This window comes from Mirounga leonina, unplaced genomic scaffold (assembly GCF_011800145.1).
Source record: "Mirounga leonina isolate KUSES-001 unplaced genomic scaffold, KU_Mleo_1.0 Mir_127, whole genome shotgun sequence".
Taxonomy (NCBI): Eukaryota; Metazoa; Chordata; class Mammalia; order Carnivora; family Phocidae; genus Mirounga; species Mirounga leonina.
Window position 1 is genome coordinate 65,558,307 of NW_023270316.1, and position 22,224 is coordinate 65,580,530.

The following is a 22,224-nucleotide window of genomic DNA, read 5'->3' on the forward strand; positions in this document are numbered from 1 at the left end:
ACCCAAGAAGAGCCGATATTTCAGTCTGAGTCTAAAGGCTGGAAAAGGCCAGTGTCTCAGCTCAGGAGTCAGGCTGGAGGAGTTCCTTCTTACTCAGACCTTTTGTTCTATTTAGGTCTATAATTAATTAGAAGAAACCCACCCTCTTTAGAAATGCCAATTTGGGGCGCCTGGGTGGCTCAGTCGGTTAAGCGACTGCCTTCGGCTCAGGTCCTGATCCCGGAGTCCCGGGATCGAGTCCCGCATCGGGCTCCCTGCTCGGCAGGGAGTCTGCTTCTCCCTCTGACCCTCCTCCCTCTCGTGCTCTCTGTCTCTCATTCTCTCTCGCAAATAGATAAATAAAATCTTTAAAAAAAAAAAAAAAAGAAAAGAAATGCCAATTTGTTTTATTCAGTCTATCTCAATTCAAATGTGGCTCTCATCCACGTATAACTTTGACTACCTCCAAAAACTGAACTACTAATAGCTTGCTGTTGACCTGAAGCCTTACCAATAATTTGGAACAATCAATTAACACATATTTTGGATGTTATATGTATTATATACTATATTCTTAGAATAAAGTAAGCTAGAGAAAAGAAAATGTTATTAAAATCATAAGGAAAAGGAAATACACTTACTATTGTACTGTATTTATCAAAAAAAATCCACATGTAAGTGGACCCATATAAGTCAAACCCCTGTTGTTCAAGGATCAACTGTAATATAATTTGGAGCATAGAATAGTGTGTCTTTCCTTTCAATGCATATATCAGATAACCTAACAATATTGTTTAGTGAGGGTCCTGTCTTAAGGAATAAATAATAACCATGTATAACCACATGCTAATATAATAAATGATGCTTTAAGCATTAGAGAATAGTTATTTTTTTCTTAGGCAGTGGAGCTATTTTCTTTAAAGTCTGGTTCACAGTAATATTCTCCTTGGAAAATAATTTCCTCCTAGTTAATGCCAATGTACAGTACACATTAAATTATCAGAAATTCCAACTTACTGCACTCCTCAGTGTAGTTTATTGTAATACCACATTTCTTTGTTTTATTTTTTTTCGACTTCAAGCATATAAAAGTAGAGAGAATAGTATAATGAACCTGCCTGTACCCATAATGCAGCTTGAACAATTACAAACACATGACCAATCTGGTTTCATCTCTGCCCCTTCCTACCTTCCCACCCCTGCTCACTGGTGAATTTTTTTTTTTTTTTTGAAGATTTTATTTATTTATTTTTTTAGAGAGTGAGCGAGAGAGAAACAGCATGAGAGGGGAGAGGGTCAGAGGGAGAAGCAGGCTCTCCGCCGAGCCGGGAGCCCGATGTGGGACTCGATCCCAGGACACTGGGATCATGACCTGAGCCGAAGGCAGACGCTTAACCATCTGAGCCACCCAGGCACCCACTGGTGAATTATTTTAAAGAAAATCTAAGATATCATTTTCTTTCATCCATAAGTACTTTAATAAATACCTCTAAAAGATAAGGACTCTTCTAAAAAAAATAACTGTCATAACTATCACACCAGAAAATTAATAATAGTTCTTTAAATTATCAAATAGTCAGTGTTCAAATTTTTCTGCTTATCTTATGATTTTTTTAATTTTTATTTTTTTAAAGCTTTTATTTATCTCTCTACCCAGTGTGGGGTTTGAACGCACAACCCCAAAATCAAGAGTGACATTCTCCTCTGAGCCAGCCAGCCGCCCCATCTTATGATTTTTTTAAACTGTTAGTTTATACAAGTCAAGATTCAATTTTCCCTTTCCTCTGTTTTAATTTCTTTGTGTCTTACTCTTTATTTATATATATTTTTAAAAGGGGTCATTTGTCGGGGCGCCTGGGTGGCTCAGTCAGTTAGGCAGCTGCCTTCGGCTCAGGTCATGATCCCAGAGTCCTGGGATCGAGCCCCGCATCGGGCTCCCTGCTCAGTGGAGAGCCTGCTTCTCCCTCTCCCTCTGCCTGCCTCTCTGCCTACTTGTGCTCTCTCTCTCTCTCTCTCTGTCAAATAAATAAATAAAATCTTTAAAAAAATAAAAATAAAAAAAAGGGGGTCATTTGTCTTACAGAATTTTTCACATTCTGGATTTTGCTGATTTCATCCCCACAGCATTCTTTAAAATATTTCCTTTTCCTTAAATTTCTTGTAAACTGGTGGTTAGGTCAAGAATCTGGATATGATTTAGGCTCTTTTTTTAAAAGCAAGAATAAAAATGGTCCAGTTTTTCAAACATCACTAATTTGAGATGCTACTTTTACTAAATTTCCATATTAATGCCACCATTTTAAGTTCTACAGACATAAAGGAAATCACTTTAGTTTAGTTCTTAATAAGGTAAAATATTGAATCCCAGTTTTTTAAATGATGATTTTGCTTCATTTTAACACTTTTTTCCTCTCAGATTTGGCAAGAAGAAAAATACGCATTTGCTGTTTGTTTTTATCACCCCTGAAAATTTTAAAGGTATGTGCCTGCTGGACATATTATTTGTTTTTTCTCCAAATAGAAATCATAAGGTCAATATTTAAAACAAAAACTCTTAGGTTGTGTTTCAGGGCATGGAGCCGACATTACTTTAAGTGAGCCACTGACCATCGAGAAAATGAGTATTGTGGTAAAATACTGGAAAATCTATTTCTCAAATACTGGTGAGTGAAAACCAAATATCCAAAGGTTTGAAAAATTCTAATTAAATTCTACAAAAGCTATACTTCTACATTTTTAAGTTGGTTTTCCACTTATGCCTTTTATCTGCTAAGGATTAACTGTATACTATGTACTGTAAAGAACAGGTAGTCCCTATTAATCGTGGTCTAAAGGGAAGATGTGTAAATAAAATAAAAGGAAACATACGTTCTCTACCTGTGAAGAAAAAATTTACATTTTCCAAAGTTGAAAATGTGTTGCCCAAGGACAAATACAATGCTGCGGCAGGCACAGGGTTTTTCTTTTTAGTGCCCTAGTTGCTACCGTCATTCCTTATTCTTTAAAATGGAATTAATCATGTCATCGTATGAGTGTCTAAAAGCCAGGGCCACTAACCTTGAATTGTATCACACTTTCTGCTTTGCGAAACACTTGCTCATAAATTAGTTTACTTCTTTAAGTTAATAGGGTGGTTATCCTTTCTGTTTTAGATTTTTAGATACAGATGATTAGTGTCAATGCTTCAATTAGATCTCCCATTTCTAAATTCTTCACCTACATTGTATTATGTGTATCACCAGCATCTAAATACTTAAGCTAATTAAATTAACTTTAATTTGGCTTATAAAAGGACAGGCTTCAATTTCTGAAATTAAATTCTACTGGAATCATTGTTGGTCAATGACTATTTATGGATTTCCTAGGCCTGGGATACCAGCTAGGAATTTTTTTAAAATTATGATGATGTTTTCTTAAAATGGGCCTGAAAAACACTTTCAGGATTATCCTGTATAAATTCCTACTCCAGATGATATAGGACTCAGTACACCCCTCCTTTTTTCATGTTTTGTTTTGTTTTGTTTTTTAACATTCAGGGAAGATTAGTGAGTTTGTTCTGTAACATTCCAGTGGCTCCCAGCCCCTGCAGCCTCAGAGTTCTTCCTGGAATGGCTAACTGGTGACCCAGATCCTGTTTGCAACCTCTTATTTGGCTCTCAGTGGACATAGAACAGCTGCTCATCACCACCTGTCTAGCACCCTCCCTATTGGTCATAACCACGTCTGCTTCTGGTCGTCTCATCTTTGCTCTGAGGATGAGCAGCTGCAAAAAAAAAGAAAAAAAAAGAAAGAAAGAAAGAAAAATCAGATGTCATATTTTGATAGTACAGCTGCCTACCATAGACTCATACATACTTTCTTTCTCTGACATTTACCTCTATATAAGAACTTAATAAATAAACTGAGTTGAATGTGTTTTAAGCACACCTATCACTAAGTTACTAGAATCTGGTTAAAAGAGAATGTCCTGGAGTGAATAGAATGTATATTTTCATTTTTTGCTCTAACCTGGGTGGTTTCATGCTTTACAAACTAAAATCTATAAATTGCTTTCTATTCAAAAAATACTGCTTTGTAAAATCTATTGAATAAAAAGTGGCAACTGCTTTTTGATGAGGGCTTGTATGTATGATCAACATCATCCCCACCAGTGATTTTAGAATTAAAATAGTCCCGCCTTTAAAACTTTCAGTTAAGAATGAATATTCTGTGAAGCCTGAAGAACTGGGATTGCCCCAGCAGAAGTCCTGCAGTGAACAACTGGGATATTTTTCTGCTGATCTATTTGCTTGGTTAGTTTTTTTTTCACTTTTTCATAATAACAGTTCTTACCGTATAACTTCTGGAGAACTTACTGATTGTTCAAATGCTAGGGGTGATGCAAAAGGAAGAAGAGGTTGTGTTATAGAAGGGGGATGGGACTTTTTCTGTATTTCAGAGTCCCAAACTGGGACTATGGATACATATTGCAGAGGTATTCACTTCAATATAAGGAAGTACTTCATAGCAATCCGGGTTGGCCACAGGGGACAAGGGTGAATTGCATGGTAGTAAGTTCCCCAACACTGGGGAATAGTAGAGTAGTAGAATCTTCTTCGAACAAAAATTTTACATATAACCCCAGTATTTAAACAGGCAAGAGCAGCCTCAGATGTTACCTACTTACCACTAAGCTCTCTGACGTCTTTTTTGAACTCATGAATCTGCCCCCCCATTACTGAAAACAACCTTTAAGAAAGGTCTCTCTGTCTCTGTCCCCACCTCTTCGACGGATAGAACTGATATTTAAACTTGCGTTGGATAATAGGAAGTTGAACTGGGGTCAGACCTTTCTCGTGCTAGCATTATCTGCTTATAAAAATTCAGTTTTTGTGAATTTCTTTCATTCACTTTAAGTGATTTCCAAGGAGATTTTAAATAGAGCATAGGGCTATAAGGAATGAACAGAGCTGCTGAGGACATGGGTGATGATGGTGAGAATTTTGAGTCAGTCACTTCCGGAATTTGTAGAATGTGACCATCAACTATTTGTAGAAACGTGACCATCTACTATTTTGAACAAGGAAAAGACTCAGCAGCCAATAAGTGTGGGTAAACCAAAGATGTGCTCACTTAAATAGTACAGAGATATCAACAGGTTTCTTGATCTTATTTAACATTTTAACCTGAAATAAATTTATTGTATTATACCTTATCCGGGAAATGAGGTTGGGAAGGGTTTTGGAAGGCTTTGTGATTTTCTTGTATTACTTGTAACTTCTTTTTTTTATTTTATTTTATTATGTTATGTTAATCACCATATATTACATAATTAGTTTTTGACGTAGTGTTCCATGATTCATTGTTTGCGTATAACACCCAGGGCTCCATTCAGTACATGCCCTCTTTAATACCCATTACCAGGCTAACCCATCCCCCCAGCCCCTCCCCCCCTCCCCTTTGTTTCTCAGAGTCCATAGTCTCTCATGGTTCGTCTCCCCCTCTGATTCCCCCCCTTCATTTTTCCCTTCCTACTATCTTTTTTTTTTTTTTAACATATAATATATTATTTGTTTCAGAGGTACAGGTCTTGTAACTTCTTTTTGAACCCTCCTTGTCTTATATCTTTGTTTTTCCTCAGAATTCTATCATTACAAATAAAAGTACATTTTCAAATCAAGTTATGTCCCTTGGGATAAAGGAGGTAGTATTAGTTTATAAGTTTCTTAGGGAAATATTTAAAAAAATTAATCAAAATGCTTGGAGAAGTTTTAGAAAAATGGTAGAATCAGAAGATATCTAAATGGAAGTAGTCTGATCTCTGCTGATCAAGTTGAAATAGTGTACTGTGGCCCTTTAATCCTTTGTGTTGTCTTCCTGTAATACACCTTTCAAGACAGTCATATAATTTGGGGTAGGCATAATCAATGAGGTCAGAATATTTTAATCCTGCTTACTCTTTAATCCTCTGTTACTCTTTATCTGTATATTTTAGAATTTTGATTAGTCATTGGATTTATGATGATATTGATCATAAATTCTTTAGAGTCTCTGAAATAAAATATTCTGCACCAAATATGTAAGGTGAAGTGCTTTGATATTTTCTGCACCTTTGCATGAAGCAAGGGACTTAGAGAAACACCTTTGATTAGAATATTGGTGCTTATTGTTTAATATTGCCTGACAATTTTCCTCTTAAATCTATAACATGATTTTCTCTTGTTTCTAGCTCTGAATCTCTAAGAAATGATACTGGGTTTGAATTAAAGGCTCCGTTGCCAGATTTTGAGAAAAGCAAAAAGATTTCTCTTCTTCATTCAAGCAAGGAAAAGCTGAGAAGGTGAATTATGGTATAGTCCATTTTTAGTATTATTCCTTTCATGGAAAAAATTACTTTCATGAATTTCATAATTGTCTGTAGTACTGTTAAAAGTCTCTGTGAAACTAGTAAATCTGGCAACTAAATACACGCCGCTCGCTCATTCATTCCTTTATTCATTCAGCAAATTATCTGTGAGTATCTGGTATGTGCTAAAATATGATTACAGCACCAAATAAAAAAGTAAATCCTTGCCTTCAAGATCTTAGTCTAGTGCTCAAACAGACTTCTAAATAGGCTATTACATAGAGAATCATGTTTTCATAACTGTTGTTATAGAGAGGAGCACATAGTAAGCACACTGGGAAAGTTACCTAAGATAGAATGAGGGAGCAGGAAGGCTTTCTTGAGGAAATGATGCTAAATTGAGATTTGAATGCAAAGTGACTATTAATTTGGTTTAAAAGTCAGGGGAGGATGTTTCATGTGGCAGGAATAGCAGGTACAGAGACTGGCAGTATAAGAAAGTTCAGTGAATTTATGAACCTGCGGCTGTGTCCATGTACTTGGCTATAATGGCACAAGTGGGAAGGGGCAGGAGATGAGAAGTAGTAGGTAAGGGCTGTGCACATCCTGTTAAGGAATTTGAATTTGAATCTGAAACTGTTGGGGAGGCCCCGAAGGATTTTTGCAAAGGGGTGACATGATAAGATTTGCACTTAGAGTGAACACTAGCAGGATGTTAGAGAGTGAGTTGAATCTGGAAGCCTGTGGAATCTGTCAAAAGAAGTGATGAAGCCTAGCTATGGTTTTAGAAATGGGATAAGGAAGAATAAACCGATTCCAGATATACTAAGTGGGTAGATTCAGTGTAAGTATGGATGCAGGAGGAGTCGAGTGTAACTTGCAAGTAGATGTTGCTTCCACCAACTGGGAAGTCCAGTAGAATGGCAGGCTGGCAGTTTGTTGGGTGTGAACACCTCCAGGTTTACATGAAGCTGTCCAGTCAGGAGTTGGCCCTGAGGTTCTAGAGAAAGATCTAGGCTAGAAATATGGACTGAGAACTCTCAGGATACAGCGTCTACTTAAAGCAGTAGATGTAGGGATAGATATGATGACTTTGCAAAGCATGTAGAGAAGAGATAAATGGAAAAAAGAGAACTTTGGGAAAAATCTATGTAAGGTATGGGCAGCAGTGAAGAAATCGGGGAAAAGAAAGATCAGGAAGCCAAGAGGGATTGGAATTGAAGAGACCAGGGAGAAGAGTTTCCTAAAGGAAGGAGTGTTCAAGAGTATCACATGGCAGAGAGCAAGTAAGGGGAGAACTAATAATTAACTATTTGTATTTGGCAAAACCTAAACATCATTGGGCTTGGCAAAAATAATTTCATTGGCATGGTTAGGGAAGAAGCATCATTGTGGAAAGATGGAAAATGAAAGGTGGGAGCATAAATGAAAGGAAAGAGAAAATTAGGGTGTGTGATCTGTAAAAGGGGATCTAGAGCAAAATGAGAAATTTTGATACGATTGGGCCAGACTTGAATATGTTTATATTTATATTCCAAAAGAAAATAGCTGGAAGAGAGATAGAGGTTTTGAAGATACTCATGTTCTGATTATCTGTATTGTAAAAAATGGTTATCTGTGGCATAAAAAATGAAACCAAAATTTGTTGGCTTGATACATGGTTTTATGGATTAACAATTTGAGCAGGACTCAGTGGGCAATTCTTTTGCCTACATGACATCAACTGGGGTCACTTTGTAGTATTCATCTAGTGGATGGTCTAGTCAGGACAGTCCAAGACATTATGTCTGGAGCCTTTGCAGGGATGGCTGGAAGGCTAAGCTCAGCTGGGGCTATCAATTGAAGCTTCTCCAGCATGGTAGTCTCAGGGTTGTCAGGCTCCACTGTTCCAAGAGACATCGAGAGGAAGCTGTTGCTGTCTTAAGGCCTGGGACCAGAAACTGGTTCGGTGCTATTTCTGCCATATGCTTGTGGTCACAGCAGTCACAGAACTATCCTGATCTAAAGGAAGGGTACATAGAACCCCACCTCTCAGTGGGAGGAATGTCAAATAATATTAATCCCCTACAACTGGAGAGGGGGGTTGGTGATGGACTTGGTATCCCTAAGTAGATAGAAGTTTATGGAATCTAGAACCAGGTGGGAGAACACCTCTTCTACTGAAAATAGAGAGAAGGAGCTATAGCTAAGTGTGGATAAAGATGAATCTTTTCATGGGGGCCAGAAAGGAGGAAGAAGTTGAGTAATTTCTGCCAAATGGCCTCCATTATCTGCTGAAGATCAATGGAGAGGTGGGTTTTGGGCTTGGTAAGATGGGCTGGTGGATGGGCTAGTTTGGTCCAAAAGACCTTCACTCACATGTTTGGCTGCTTTGGCTGAATGAAGGCTTAGGTAGTGTCTGCTGGCTAGTGCTAGGCCATAGATTTCACTGATCTGCACTGACTGAGAAAAATACAGTGCAATGAGTATTTTTAAAGCTATATATTATGCAATTTATATTCTAAGATTTTATTTTCCATATTTTATTTGGTGTTAAAATTATATTTCTAAATGGTTGCAATGAAAGGATATTGGGAGATGCTACCTCTCTTATTCTTCATGTTGAGATCTAATGTTGGAAGTCCTTTATTGGTCCTCCAAACTTCCGTGTTGTTTGTATTTTCTTCATTTTAATGGTTGATGAAAACTAAAATCTGAGAACCACTCATCTACCAGACTAAAAAGATGCTTTGGAGGGTGTGTACCCCTGTGGCACTATTTAAAGAACTAGAAATCTTTGTTTCCCAAAAAGAAAAGCTGTAACCAGGGTGCCCCATCTTCCCCTTTAGAGATTTGCTTGAGAGAGATACCAGAAAGTAAAGAATCCATCCCTAATTATTTTTTTGCCTTTTCCTCCTCTTAACCCTTATGATGATGCTTGTGAATCTTAGTCTGTTTCCCTTCCTCTTTCTCCTCCCAATCAGCTGCTTTACACACGCTTTTGTCTTGTCTTGCTCCCTTTGTTTTTTTTCGCAGCATAAGGTAACATGATGTTGACTAATGTTGAGGAGATAATGGTCCCGGCTGATGGATTTGAGTATTTGCATTTGGGAAGTTCTTTTTTTTTTTATGTTATGTTAATCCCCATACATTACATCATTAGTTTTTGATGTAGTGTTCCATGATTCATTGTTTGCGTATAACACCCAGTGCTCCATGCAGGAAATGTGCCCTCTTTAATACCCATCACCAGGCTAACCCATCCCCCCACCCCCCTCCCCTCTAGAACCCTCAGTTTGTTTCTCAGAGTCCATAGTCTCTCATGGTTCATCTCCCCCTCCGATTTCCCCCCCTTCATTCTTCCCCTCCTGCTATCTTCTTCTTCTTCTTCTTTTTTTTTTTTTAACATATAATGTATTATTTCTTTCAGAGATACAGGTCTGTGATTCAACAGTCTTACACAATTCACAGCGCTCGCCATAGCACATACCCTCCCCAATGTCTATCACCCAGCTACCCCATCCCTCCCACCCCCCACCACTCCAGCAACCCTCAGTTTGTACAAGTCTAACAATTCTGTTTTCTTTATCAGGACAGATTAATAAAAATTGGCTACTTCATTCTGATATTCTTGATGAAATCCCTTTTGTCATATGTGTTTTAAATACATTAAATATGTTTTCATCTTGTTAAGGTATACTTTTCAGACTGACGCCATGCCATCGTTTTGTTTGTGCATCCATGAATCTGAAATGATGGTGGTTTAATCCATTTTGGGGATGTCTACTCACTTGGAAAGACATGAAAGTGAGCTTTGCCATAGTCTCTCACAAATGAAGGCTTTTCCAGGACTGAGCAAGTCTTAGAAATTTAAGGAAAGTATAACAGGGAGTTAGTTCTCAGAGGATCTCAAGTCTGGTCTGGCCAAAAGTCTTCCCTCTGTGAGTTCTTGTTTGCTTGAGACACATTTGTGCAGAGGAGAGACCCAAGGACTTAGTTTGGACCGAGATCTTTGGCCTCAGATCCCTTACAGCCTCTCAGAATCACTCTTAACTGGGGGAGAATGAAACCAGATTGGTTCTTTTCCTGACTTATTTGGATTGGATCATAACCAAGCTGGCTACTGGCTGCTGTGATCGGTAACAAAGACAAAACATGCCCTTTGACTTGTCGTCTATTGCTGTTCCATACACAAAGGAAAAAGAAAAGGACAAGACTACATGGAGTCTCTGGAGCCTGTTATCCTACTTCTTTGAGCCAACAATAACATCCTTCAAAGTTTCACTAAACGTTTCCTCTTTATTCTTCTGTTTTCTTTTGGTTAAAAAAAAAATCGTGGTATAATTAACACACAAGGAGATACAATGACGTTAACATACAATGAAATCTTCAGTGTATGGTTTTTTTTTTTTTAAAGATTTTATTTATTTATTTGACAGAGAGATAGCGAGAGCAGTAACACAAGCAGGGGGAATGGGAGAGGGAGAAGCAGGCCTCCTGCGGAGCAAGGAGCCCGAGGGGGGCTCGATCCCAGGAACCTGGGATCATGACCCAAGCCGAAGGCAGACGCTTAAGGACTGAGCCACCTGGGTGCCCCTAAAACCTGCATTTTTAATTACCTCATGCTCTTTCCTGGTCTGTCCTCTCCCATCCCCTGGAGGCAGCTACTATTCTGATTTCTATCACTATAGATTTGTTTTGCTTGTTCTAGAACTTTTTATATAAATGGAATCATCAATATGTACACTTAGGTCTGGCTTCTTTCACCCAGCAAACATTTTAAGATTCATTAACATTGTGTGTTTTAGTGGTTTGTTCCTTTTTACGGTTGAGGAATATTCCATTGTGTAAATATACCACACTTTGGTTATTCATTTTCTGGGTTTTATCTATTAAGAATAAAGCTACTATGGGGGAGCCTGGCTGGCTCAGTCAGTAGAGCATGCGACTCTTGATCTCAGGGTCCTGAGCTTATTTAAAAAAAAAAAAAAAGAAAGAAAGCTACTGTGAACATTCTTTTATATATGTTTTGTGAACTTAGATTTCCATTTCTCTCAGAAATAGAGTTGTGTACCACGGATTGGTGTATGTTTCTGTTTTTTAGGAGACTTCCAAGCGGAAATCTAAAATAGCACCATTTTGCACTCCCACTAGCAATATATGAGAGTACTAGTTGCTCCCTATCCTCACCAACATTTGGTATTGTTAGCCTTTTCCATTTTAGTCACTCTTTTGGTTGTGCAGTGTGATCTAACTGTGATTCTAAATTTGTATTTTCCTGATGATTAATGAGATTGAGCAGCTTTTCATGTGCTTTTGGCCATTTGTGTATCTTTGTTTATAAAGTCTGTTCAAATCTTTTGCCCCTTAAAAAAACCTTTTGCTTACTTGTGTTTTTGTTATTGAGTTGTAGGAGCTCTTTATTTTTTTTTAATTAATTTTTTTAAAGATTTTTTTTTATTTATTCATTTGAGATACAGAGATACAGAGAGAGAGAGTGCATGAACAGGGGAGAGGCAGAGGGAGAAGCAGGCTCCCCACTGAGCCATGAGCGGGATGTGGGGCTCCATCCCAGGACCCTGGGATCATGACCTCAGCTGAAGGCAGACGCTTAACCATCTGAGCCACCCAGGTGCCCCTGTAGGAGCTCTTTAATATTCTGGATTCAAATCCTTTGTCAAATTTATGTCTTGAAATATTTTCTTCTAGCCTGGGGATAACTATTCATTTTTGTGAACTGTTGTATCTTCTGATGAACAGCAGGCAGCTTTTAAAAAACTTTGATGAAGTCCAATTTATCAATATTTAAAAATATGTATCATACTTTATCCTGTATTAGCAATCATTGCTTACCACCAAGTTGCAATTACATGTCCCTATGTTGTCTACAAGATGTTTTATAGTTTTAGCTTTTATGATTATTTATCTTAAATTAATTTTTATTCATGGGATGAAGTGTTGACATTTTTTTTTTTCAGATGGAGATTTTAAAAATTTTGTTGAAAAACCTTTCCATTCTTTAGTGAATTGCTTTGGTACTTTCATAAAAATCAATTACCATATAATTATCTGTGTATTTCTAGATTCCCTGTTCCACTGATCTGCTTATCTATCTTCTCCAGTATTACATGTAGTGATTAATGTAGCATTCTCAAAATCAGATGAAGTACTCCAATTTTGTTCTTCATTTTCAAGTTGCTTTGGATATTAAAGGTCCTTTGAATTTTCATGTAAATTTTAAAATAAGCTTGTCAATTTCTTCCTTTAAAAAATTCTGCTAAGATACTGGTTAGGATTGTGTTGAATCAGTATATCAGTTCGGGGGAAAATTGATGTTGAACAGTAATGATTCTGGCAGTCCATCTCTCCATTTTTTAAAGGCCTTTATTTCATCAGGGTTTTGTAGTTTATTATCAATGGTTTAAGTTTCTACCTAAGAAAATAGGAAAAAGAGCAAAGTTATTTATTTATTTATTTATTTATTTATTTATTTATTTATTTATTAAAGATTTATTTATTTGAGAGAGAGAGACTGAGAGAGAGCAAGCACATGAGAGGGGGGAGGGTCAGAGGGAGAAGCAGACTCCCTGCCGAGCAGGGAGCCCGATGAGGGACTCGATCCAGGGGCTCCAGGATCATGACCTGAGCCGAAGGCAGTCGCTTAACCAACTGAGCCACCCAGGCGCCCCTCAAAGTTATTTATTTATTAATGAATGTTTTGTCAGGTTTATTTCTGAATGTTTTGTCAGGTTTTAAAATTTTTTGTTGTAAGCAATTTTTTTATTCACATATCCAAAATTTTCATAACTAGCATCTAGAATTAAATTTATTTTGTATGTTGGCCTACTATCCCATGACCTAGCTTTATCTATTCATCACTTCTAGTCATTTTTTTGTGTGTGGATTTCTCACATACACAATTATGTCATCTTTGAATAAAGACATCTTTTTTCCAATCTTTGTGGCTTTTATTTCTATTTCTTGCCTTAATACCCTGGCTAGGTTCACCAGTTGTTGTTGTTTTTTATTAGAAGTGATGAAAGTAGGGCGCCTGGGTGGCTCAGTTGGTTAAGCGACTGCCTTCGGCTCAGGTCATGATCCTGGAGTCCCGGGATTGAGTCCCGCATCGGGCTCCCTGCTCGGCGGGGAGTCTGCTTCTCCCTCTGACCCTCCTCCCTCTCATGCTCTCTGTATCTCATTCTCTCTGTCTCAAATAAATAAATAAAATCTTTAAAAAAAAAAAAAAAAAGAAGTGATGAAAGTAGCATCCTTGCCTTGTTTACAATCTCACAGGGAAAGTGTTAAGTCGTTTACCATTGCTTATGATGTAGGCTGTTTTTATACGTACCTTTTATCAGCTTAAGAAAGTTTTCTTCTATTCCTACTTCAAGTTTTCATCATGAATGGATGTAAAATTTTGTCAGTGTGTTTTCGGTATTTATTAAGATGATTATAGATGTTCTCTTTTTTCCTGTTAACGTACTGGTTACATTGATTATTTTAAAATGCTATACTCTTTTTGACGTATTCTCTTACTTATTGCTAATTTGGTTTGCTGGTATTTCATTAACAGTTTTTGTGTCTGTGTTCATGAAGGTTATCGGTCTCTAATTTTCTTATGCCTTTATTGGATTTTGGTATCAGGGAAATGCTGAAAAGATGAAATAGAAAGTCTTCTTTCTTTCCTCTTCTGTTTCCTGAAAGAGTTGTGTAAGATAAATGTGTTTTATAGAATTCAACAGTAAAGTTATCTAGGCTTGGAATTTTCTCTGTGGGAAGTTCTAATTAAAAGTTCAATTTCTTTAATGATTATAGGACTAGATTTTCTGTTTTTCCTCTAAGTTGGTTTAATTTATGTCTTTCAAGGAATTAGTCTGTTTAACCCTAGGTGTTAAATTTATTGAATGACTTTTTGTTCATAATACTCTCTTATAATCCTTTTAATGTGTGCGGATCTCTGATGATATTCCTTTCATTTCTGGCATTGAAAATTTGTGTTTTCTTTCTTTTTTTTCTTGATCAGTCTGACAAGGGGTTTATCAGTTTTACTAATTTTTTCAGTGAACCAAATTTTTATTCATTGATTTTCTGTAATATTTGCCCCTTTTATATTTGATTCCACTCTGTCATTTCCTTTTTTTTTTCTATACTTTGCTCTTTTTTCTATTTTCTTAGGTAGAAACTTAAACCATTGATTTTAACCTTTTCTTCTTTCTTTTTAAATATTTATTTATTTTAGAGAAAGAGGGGGGAGGGGCAGAGGGAAAAGGGAGAGAGAGAATCCTCAGGCAGACACCCTGCTGAGCACAGAGCCCAAAACAACGCTCAATCCCAAAACCCTGAGATCATGACTTGAGCCAAAATCAAGAGAGAGTCGCTTAACCGACTGAAAAAAAAAAAGAAGTTCACAGAACATATATAAAAGAATGTGTATGGTAAATTTTGTTGTAAGCAATTTTTTTATTCATATATCCAAAATTTTTATAACATCTAGAATTAAATTTATTTAACCGATTAAGCCACCTACGTGCCCATCTTTTCTTCTTTTCTAATAAAAATGTTTAAAACTATAAATTTCCATTTATAAAAGTTTTTTTCTTATCAGTGCTTTAGCAGCATCTCATAAATTTTGACATATTAGATTTTCACTATCCTTTAGTTCAAAATATTTTTCTCATATCCCTTGTAATTTTTTCTTTGACCACTGATTATTTAGAAGTGTGTAACTTAATTTCCAAATGCTTGGAGAGTTTCCAGGTATTGATTTATAATTTAATTACATTATCATCTGAGAATATGTTCTGTCAGGTTTCTATCCTTTGATATTTTCTGAGCTTTGTTTTATGGCCCAAAGTATGGTCACCCTTAATGAATATTCCATGTGCACTTGAAGCAAATGTGTGTTCTGCTGTTTGGGGTTATAGTGTTCTAAATATTAATAAGGTAGAATTAGTTAGTAGTGTTTTTCATATATATTCTGTATCCTTATTGATTTTTTTGAGAGTTAAAATCTTCAGTGATGACTGTAGATTGCTTTATTTTTACTTCATTCCTGTCAGTTTTTGCTTCATGTGTTTTGAAATTGTTGTTAGTTGCCTGTCTTCTTTTTTTTTTTTTTAAGATTTTTTTTTATTTGAGAGCGAGAAAGAGAGGGAGCATAAGTTGGGGGAGGGGCAAAACAGAGAGGAAGAGGGAGAAGACTCCCCACTGAGCATGAAGCCAGATGCAGGGCTCAAATCCCAAGACCCTGAGGTCTTGACCTGAGCTAAAGTCAGAAGCTTAACCTACTGAGCCACCCAGGTGCCCCAGTTGCCTGTCTTCTTAATGAATTGACCATTTATCATTAGGAAATGATAAGCTCTAATTATCTATGCTAATACTTCATCTTAAAAATCTACTTTGATATTTGTATAGCTTTCTTATGAAAGCGTGTTTTTTTGTAACCTAAATATGTCTTTATATTTAAAGAGCATCTCTTGTAAACAGCATGTAGCTGAATCTTATTTTCCTTTTTATTTGTCCATTCTGACAATTTCTGCTGTTCAATTGGAATGTTTATTTGATTTACATATAATATAATTACTGTTAAGTTTGATTTTAGGTCCATGATTTTTCTATTTGTTTTCACTAGTTCTGTTTTCACTAGTTCTATCTGTTTTCTTTTCCTTTTTTCCCCTCATTGCCTGACTTCTTTTGGATTAATCAAATGTGTTTTGCCTTCCTTTTTATCTCCTCTGTTGGCTTTTGAGCTAAAATTATTATTTTTAGTGGTTGCTCTAGGATTATAATATGCATCCTTAACAGAGTCTACCTTGATTTGACATTATGACACTTAATATATAGTAGTATATTTCCACTTACCTTCTATTTTTGTTATTGTTGTCACACATTTTATTTTTACATATGTTATCAGCCCCACATTTTATTATTTTTGCTTTAAATTGCAAACTATTCTTCCAGTTATCTTTTGCTATGTAGCAAATTGCCCTAAAACTTGGTAGCTTAAAATAACAGCCTATTCATCATATCTTACAATTTTATGGATTATCAATTTTAGTAGACCTTGATTCTGTGATTCTTCTCCACATGGTGTTTACTGTAGTTACCGCCATGGTAAATGGCCTGTCTAGAGTGCCCAGCCAGCTTCATCCACACGGATAGTCCCTAGGTGGGGGGTGGTTGAAGCATTGTGCTCAGATCAGTTGCTCTCTTTTCTTGTAGTCCCCCACCTCTCCACATGGTCTCTCCAGCAAGCTAGCCAAAGTCTTCCCTGATGGCTCAGGATTTAATGAGACCAGTGTTGAAGCTATGTCTTCTTAAATGCTAGCCCTAGAACTGTTGTAGTTATTTCTCTGGATATCTTTTGATTAATGCAGGCACAGACCAGGAAATAGACCCTACACTTTTATTGAAGAAGTGGTAAATAATTTTCAGTCATTTTAACCTGTAACTATTGTTTTTTCTTTTAGCTCAAATTTTAGATTTTTTTTTTTAAGTAAAACAATATCTTCACTGTTTACAAGGTTATTTCTGAGTTGCAAAAATTCTTTGTGTTTTTTCCATATTACCGTGTTTTTTTTTCCCCCTGTATTCTCCCATTCAGTCTTGGCTGCCACAATCAGACAGGTAGAAAGTATGAGAACACTTTGTTTTTGCATCTGTAGTAGAAACCTCAGCAGCAGACATAACTGCTCCAGATCTGTCAGAGACCTACTTTTGGTTTTTAGGATATTAATAAATTAGAAATAAATTAGCCTTTTATGTATGCTACCATAGTTATTATGTCTGATACCCACCACTTCTTTGTGTAAATCATATTTCCATCAGGTATTATTTCCTAAGAGTAAATAATGAAGTAAATTACTTTCACATAAAAGATAACTCAGAGATTTTGACACCAGCAGACCTGCAGGGTAAGAGAGCTAAAGGATATTCTTTAGGCTAAATGGAAATGACAACAAATGGAAACTTGGATCTTTAGGAAGGGCTGAATAGAATCAGAAATGATAAATATGTGAATAAATATTAGAAAACAGACATTTTCCCTCTATATTTATATAAAATGCTTCAGACTGTTATAAGTGAAAATTATAGCATTATACTGTGGAGCTGGTAATACAGTTGACTCTTTTTTTTTTTTTTTAAAGATTTTATTTATTTGACAGAGAGAGACACAACGAGAGAGGGAACACAAGCAGGGGGAGTGGGAGAGGGAGAAGCAGGCTTCCCGGCGGAGCAGGGAGCCCGATGCGGGGCTCGATCCCAGGACCCTGGGATCATGACCTGAGCCGAAGGCAGACGCTTAACGACTGAGCCACGCAGGTGCCCCAATACAGTTGACTCTTAAACAACACAAGGGTTAGGGGCACTGATACCCATGCAGTAAAAAATTTGGGTATAACTTTTGACTCCCCCCAAAAGTTAGTTACTAATAGCCTGCTGGTGACCAGAAGCCTTACCAATAACATAAACAGTTGACTAACACATAGTTTATATTATATGTGTATATCATATATATATATAAAATATACTATATTCTCACAATAAAGTAAGCTAAATAAAAGAAAACATTATTAATAAAATTAATAAAATCATAAGAAAGGTAAAATACATTTAAGGTACTATACTGTGTTTATTGAAAAAAATCTGTGTATAAATGGACCCATGTAGTTCAAACCCATGCTGTTTAGAGATCAGCTGTATATATAGATGTAGTACATATGACAGCTATAGCATGAAGGATGAGTGGGGCAAAGGTACTTACATGATTGCAGCATTTATGTATTTCATGTGATGTCGTAAAATTTTAACACTAAATAGACTGTGCAAAGTTATACATTGTAATCCCCAGAACAACTCTAGACTAACAAAGAGATATGCAGAAGGCATAGCTTTGAAACCAATAAACAAATTAAAATTGAATTTTAAAAATTATTCAAAAGGAAGACAAGAAAGGAAGAACAGAAGAACAAAAAAGCCAAAGAAACTACAGGAAAAAAAGTCAAAAAAAGTAGACCGTTATCCACCTATATTAAACTTATAGAGCAGATTGTCAGAATGGATAAAAACAAACAAAAAAAACAAGATCCATCTATCTGTTGTCCACCATAAACATAAAGACACGGTAAGCTAAATAAATAGAAAAATATATACGGTGAAACATATGTATAAGAAGACCAGACTGTTTAATACCAAATAAAGTAGACTTCAAGACAAGCGGTATCACTTGAAGTAAAGGGCAACTTTTCATAATGATGAAAGAATTGACTTATCAGAATGCTATAACAGTCACAAATAGTATGTGACTAGGTAATTGAAACAATAGTTCACAGAATTAAAGATACAAGTATCAGTAAACATTGTTGGAGATTTTACATCCCTCTCTCAGCAATTTATACAACAGCTAGACACCAAAAATTAGTAAGATATAGAAGATGTGAGCACTTTTAACCACCTTGATCTAGATCTAGATCTACATATTTATAGAACATTATATACAGCAACCACAGAAGAATACACATTCTTTTCAAAGGCACATGGTAGATAAGTTAGATAAATTGTATGCTGGGGGACGTAATATGTTTTGTTACATTTAAAAGAGTTGAATTCAGGAGTATGTTCCCTGACAATGAAGTTAAATTAAAAATCAGTAAGAATTAGATATAAAGGAAAACCTCAAATATTTGAAAGCTTAAAAACATACTTCTAAATAATCCATGGGTAAAAGAAAAATATCACAAGAAAAATTAAAAAATATTGCAAGCTGAATGATGGTGAGAAAAGCATATTACAAAATGTGGGAGCTGCAGCTAAAACAAAGCTTGTGGAAAACACTATGGCTTTAAATGCTTATATGTTTAAAGGCAAAAGGTCTAAAAATCAATGACCTAAGAGTCCATTTTAAGGAGCTAGAAAAAGTAAAGTAAATTAAATCCAAAATAAATAGAAAGTGGGGAAAGCAGGCAGGCGAGGAGAGACACTGAAAGCATTTTACCAATATCTTGAATAAAAGAGGAATTATCACTATATATCCTATAAATATTTAAATATAAAAAGGATATATTTTGAAGAATTTTATGTCAGTAAGCTCAGCAATTTAGACAAAATGGACACATTTTTTTTTGAAAAATACAGTTTACCAACACTGATATCAGATGAAGCAGAAAATCTGAATAGTCCTATATAGTAAAGAAATTGAACTTGTTATTAAAAAGCTTACCAAAGAGAAAACATTAAGATCAGATGGTTTTACTGATGGATTCTGTCAAATATTTAAAGAATACTAACCTTAAATTCTTACAGAAAATGGAAGAGGAAGGAATACTTCCTAACCCATTTCATGAAGCCAGCATAACCCTAAACCTAATAAAGACATTATTAAAAAATAGAAAATTACAGACCGATATATCCTTCATGAACAGGGACATAAAAATGTCTAACATTATTTTAGCAAATCAAATCAAGTAATATATGAAGATGTAAATACATCATGACCATACAGGTTATATCCTAGAAAAGCAAAGCTGGTGTAACATTCAAAACATAAATGTAATTCACATTAAACAGAATAAAGGAGAAAAACCATATGATTAACAGATTCTGAAAAATTATTTGACGACATTCAATACCCTTTCAAAATTAAAAAAAACTTCCAGCAAATCAGACATGGAAGAGAAGCTCCTCAATGTGTTAAAGGGCATCTAAGAAAACCTGTAGCTAGTATTGTACTTAATGATGAAAATTTGACCATGTTCTTTAGAAAGATCTGGAAAAAGTAAGAGTGTCCATTCCTACCACTTCTATTCATTATTGACTAAACTGTCCTAGCCATTGCAATTAGGTAAGAAAAAGAACCTACAGATTAGAAAGGAAGAAACAAAACTTTCTTATTTATAGATGGCATGATTGTGTATAAAGTCCTAAGACACCTACAAAACAACCTCTAGAACCAAAAGATTAATATAGCAAGGTTGCAGGATATAAGATCAATGTACAAAAATTAATTGTATCTTTATATATAAGCAGCAATTAGAAAATGAAAATTAGGGGTGCCTGGGTGGCTCAGTTGGTTAAGTGTCTGACTCTTGGCTTTGACTCAGGTTGTGATCTCCAGGTCATGAGATCAAGCCCTGCATTGGGCTCCCCATTCAGCAGGAAGTCTGCTTGAGATTCTTTCCCCCTCCCTCCCCCTCTGTTCTTCTCCCCACTTGCATTCTCTCTCTTTTTCTCTCAAATAAATAAATAAAATATTTTTAAAAAAGAAAATTAAAAATAATTACATTTATAACAGAGTAAAAAAGCCTTATAATACTTAGGAAAAAACATGCAAATTACACATAGGATTGGGCACCTGGGTGGCTCAGTCGGTTAAGTGTCTGTCTTCTGCTCAGGTCATGATCCCAGTGTCCTGGGATCGAGTCCCATATCGGACTCCCTGCTCAGCGTGGAGTCTGCTTCTCCCTCTCCCTCTGCCCCTACCCCTGCTCATGCTCTCTCTCTCTGTCTCTCTCCAATGAATATATTTTTTAAAAAGACACATAGGATCTATACATTGATCACTCAAAATATTGCTGCGAGAAACTAAGGAAAACCTAAATCATGCATTATACCATAACTACAAATCAAAAGAATCATTATTTAATTTATTTATTTATCTGACAGAGAGAGACCGTGAGAGAGGGAACACAAGCAGGGGGAGTGGGAGAGGGAGAAGCAGGCTTCCCGCGGAGCAGGGAGCCCGATGTGGGGCTCGATCCCAGGATCCCAGAATCAAGACCCCAGCAGAAGAAGGCAGATGCCTAACAACTGAGCCACCCAGGCACCCCAAGAATCGTTATTGTTAAGATGTTAGTTCTCACCAAATTGAAACATAACTTTATTTGAATATAAACCATAATTCCAGTAGGGAGTTTTTTGGTAAAAATTGATAATCTGATTAAAAAATGAAAAAGACGGGCACCTGGGTGGCTCAGTTGGTTAAGCGACTACCTTCGGCTCAGGTCATGATCCTGGAGTCCCTGGATCGAGTCCCGCATCGGGCTCCCTGCTCGGCAGGGAGTCTGCCTCTCTCTCTGACCCTCCCCCCTCTCATGCTCTCTATCTCATTCTCTCTCTCAAATAAATAAATAAAATCTTTAAAAAAAAAAAAAAGAAAGAAAAAGACCTAGAATATAAAAGGAGTTAGAATAAAGTAATCTTGAAAAAGTACAACAAAAATGGAGGGAACTATTTGACTTCAAGACTTAAAATACAGCTACAGTAATCAGTATGTTACTATCATAATGACCAATAGATCAAAGGATTCACACATTTGTGTTCATTTGATTTTCAGTAAATCACCAGAGCAAACTTATTGGGAAATAAAAGTCTTTTCTATAAATGGTGTTGGAATATCTGGATATCCAAATGGAAAAACAATGAACCTTGACCTGTTACTCATACCATATAAAAGTTAATTCAAGATGGAGCATAGACCGATCTATACTATAAAGCTAAAACTATAAAGCTTCTAAAATAGCACTGTTTAATAGAACTTTCTGCAATGTTCGAAATGCCCTATATTTGCATCCATTGTCCAATAAGGTAGCTGCTAGTCATATGTAGTTGTTGAGTATTTGAAATATGTCTATTGTAATGGGAAGTTAATTTTAAACTTTATTTAATTTTAACTAGTTTATATTTATGTAGACTAATGGCTATATATGTCTATATAGACCAGTCTAATGGACTGTATTGGACAGAACAGTTCTAGAAAAAAGTGTAGGAAAATGTCTTCACAAGCTGAGGGTAGGCAGCCGTTCCTTAGACACAGAAATCAATAACCATAAAAGAAGAGTAAATGAATTAGACTCATCAAAATTTAAAACTTTTGCTATCAAAACACACCACTAAGAAAATAAATAGGCAGGGCGCCTGGGTGGCTCAGTTGGTTAAGCGACTGC

At 36.1% G+C, this 22,224-nt stretch overlaps 1 protein-coding gene across 2 annotated transcripts in view; it reads left to right on the forward strand.

Annotated features, from left to right (window-relative positions):
- Positions 1 to 22,224, forward strand: part of SOHLH2 (spermatogenesis and oogenesis specific basic helix-loop-helix 2) — a 51,756-nt gene that overhangs the window by 17,817 nt on the left and 11,715 nt on the right. For both annotated transcript variants that reach the window (XM_035003550.1, XM_035003552.1), the window contains exons 3-6: positions 2,396 to 2,457; positions 2,538 to 2,642; positions 4,172 to 4,271; positions 6,188 to 6,298. In XM_035003550.1, coding sequence (XP_034859441.1) covers positions 2,396 to 2,457; positions 2,538 to 2,642; positions 4,172 to 4,271; positions 6,188 to 6,298 — 378 coding nt within the window. The remainder of the gene's footprint in view (positions 1 to 2,395; positions 2,458 to 2,537; positions 2,643 to 4,171; positions 4,272 to 6,187; positions 6,299 to 22,224) is intronic.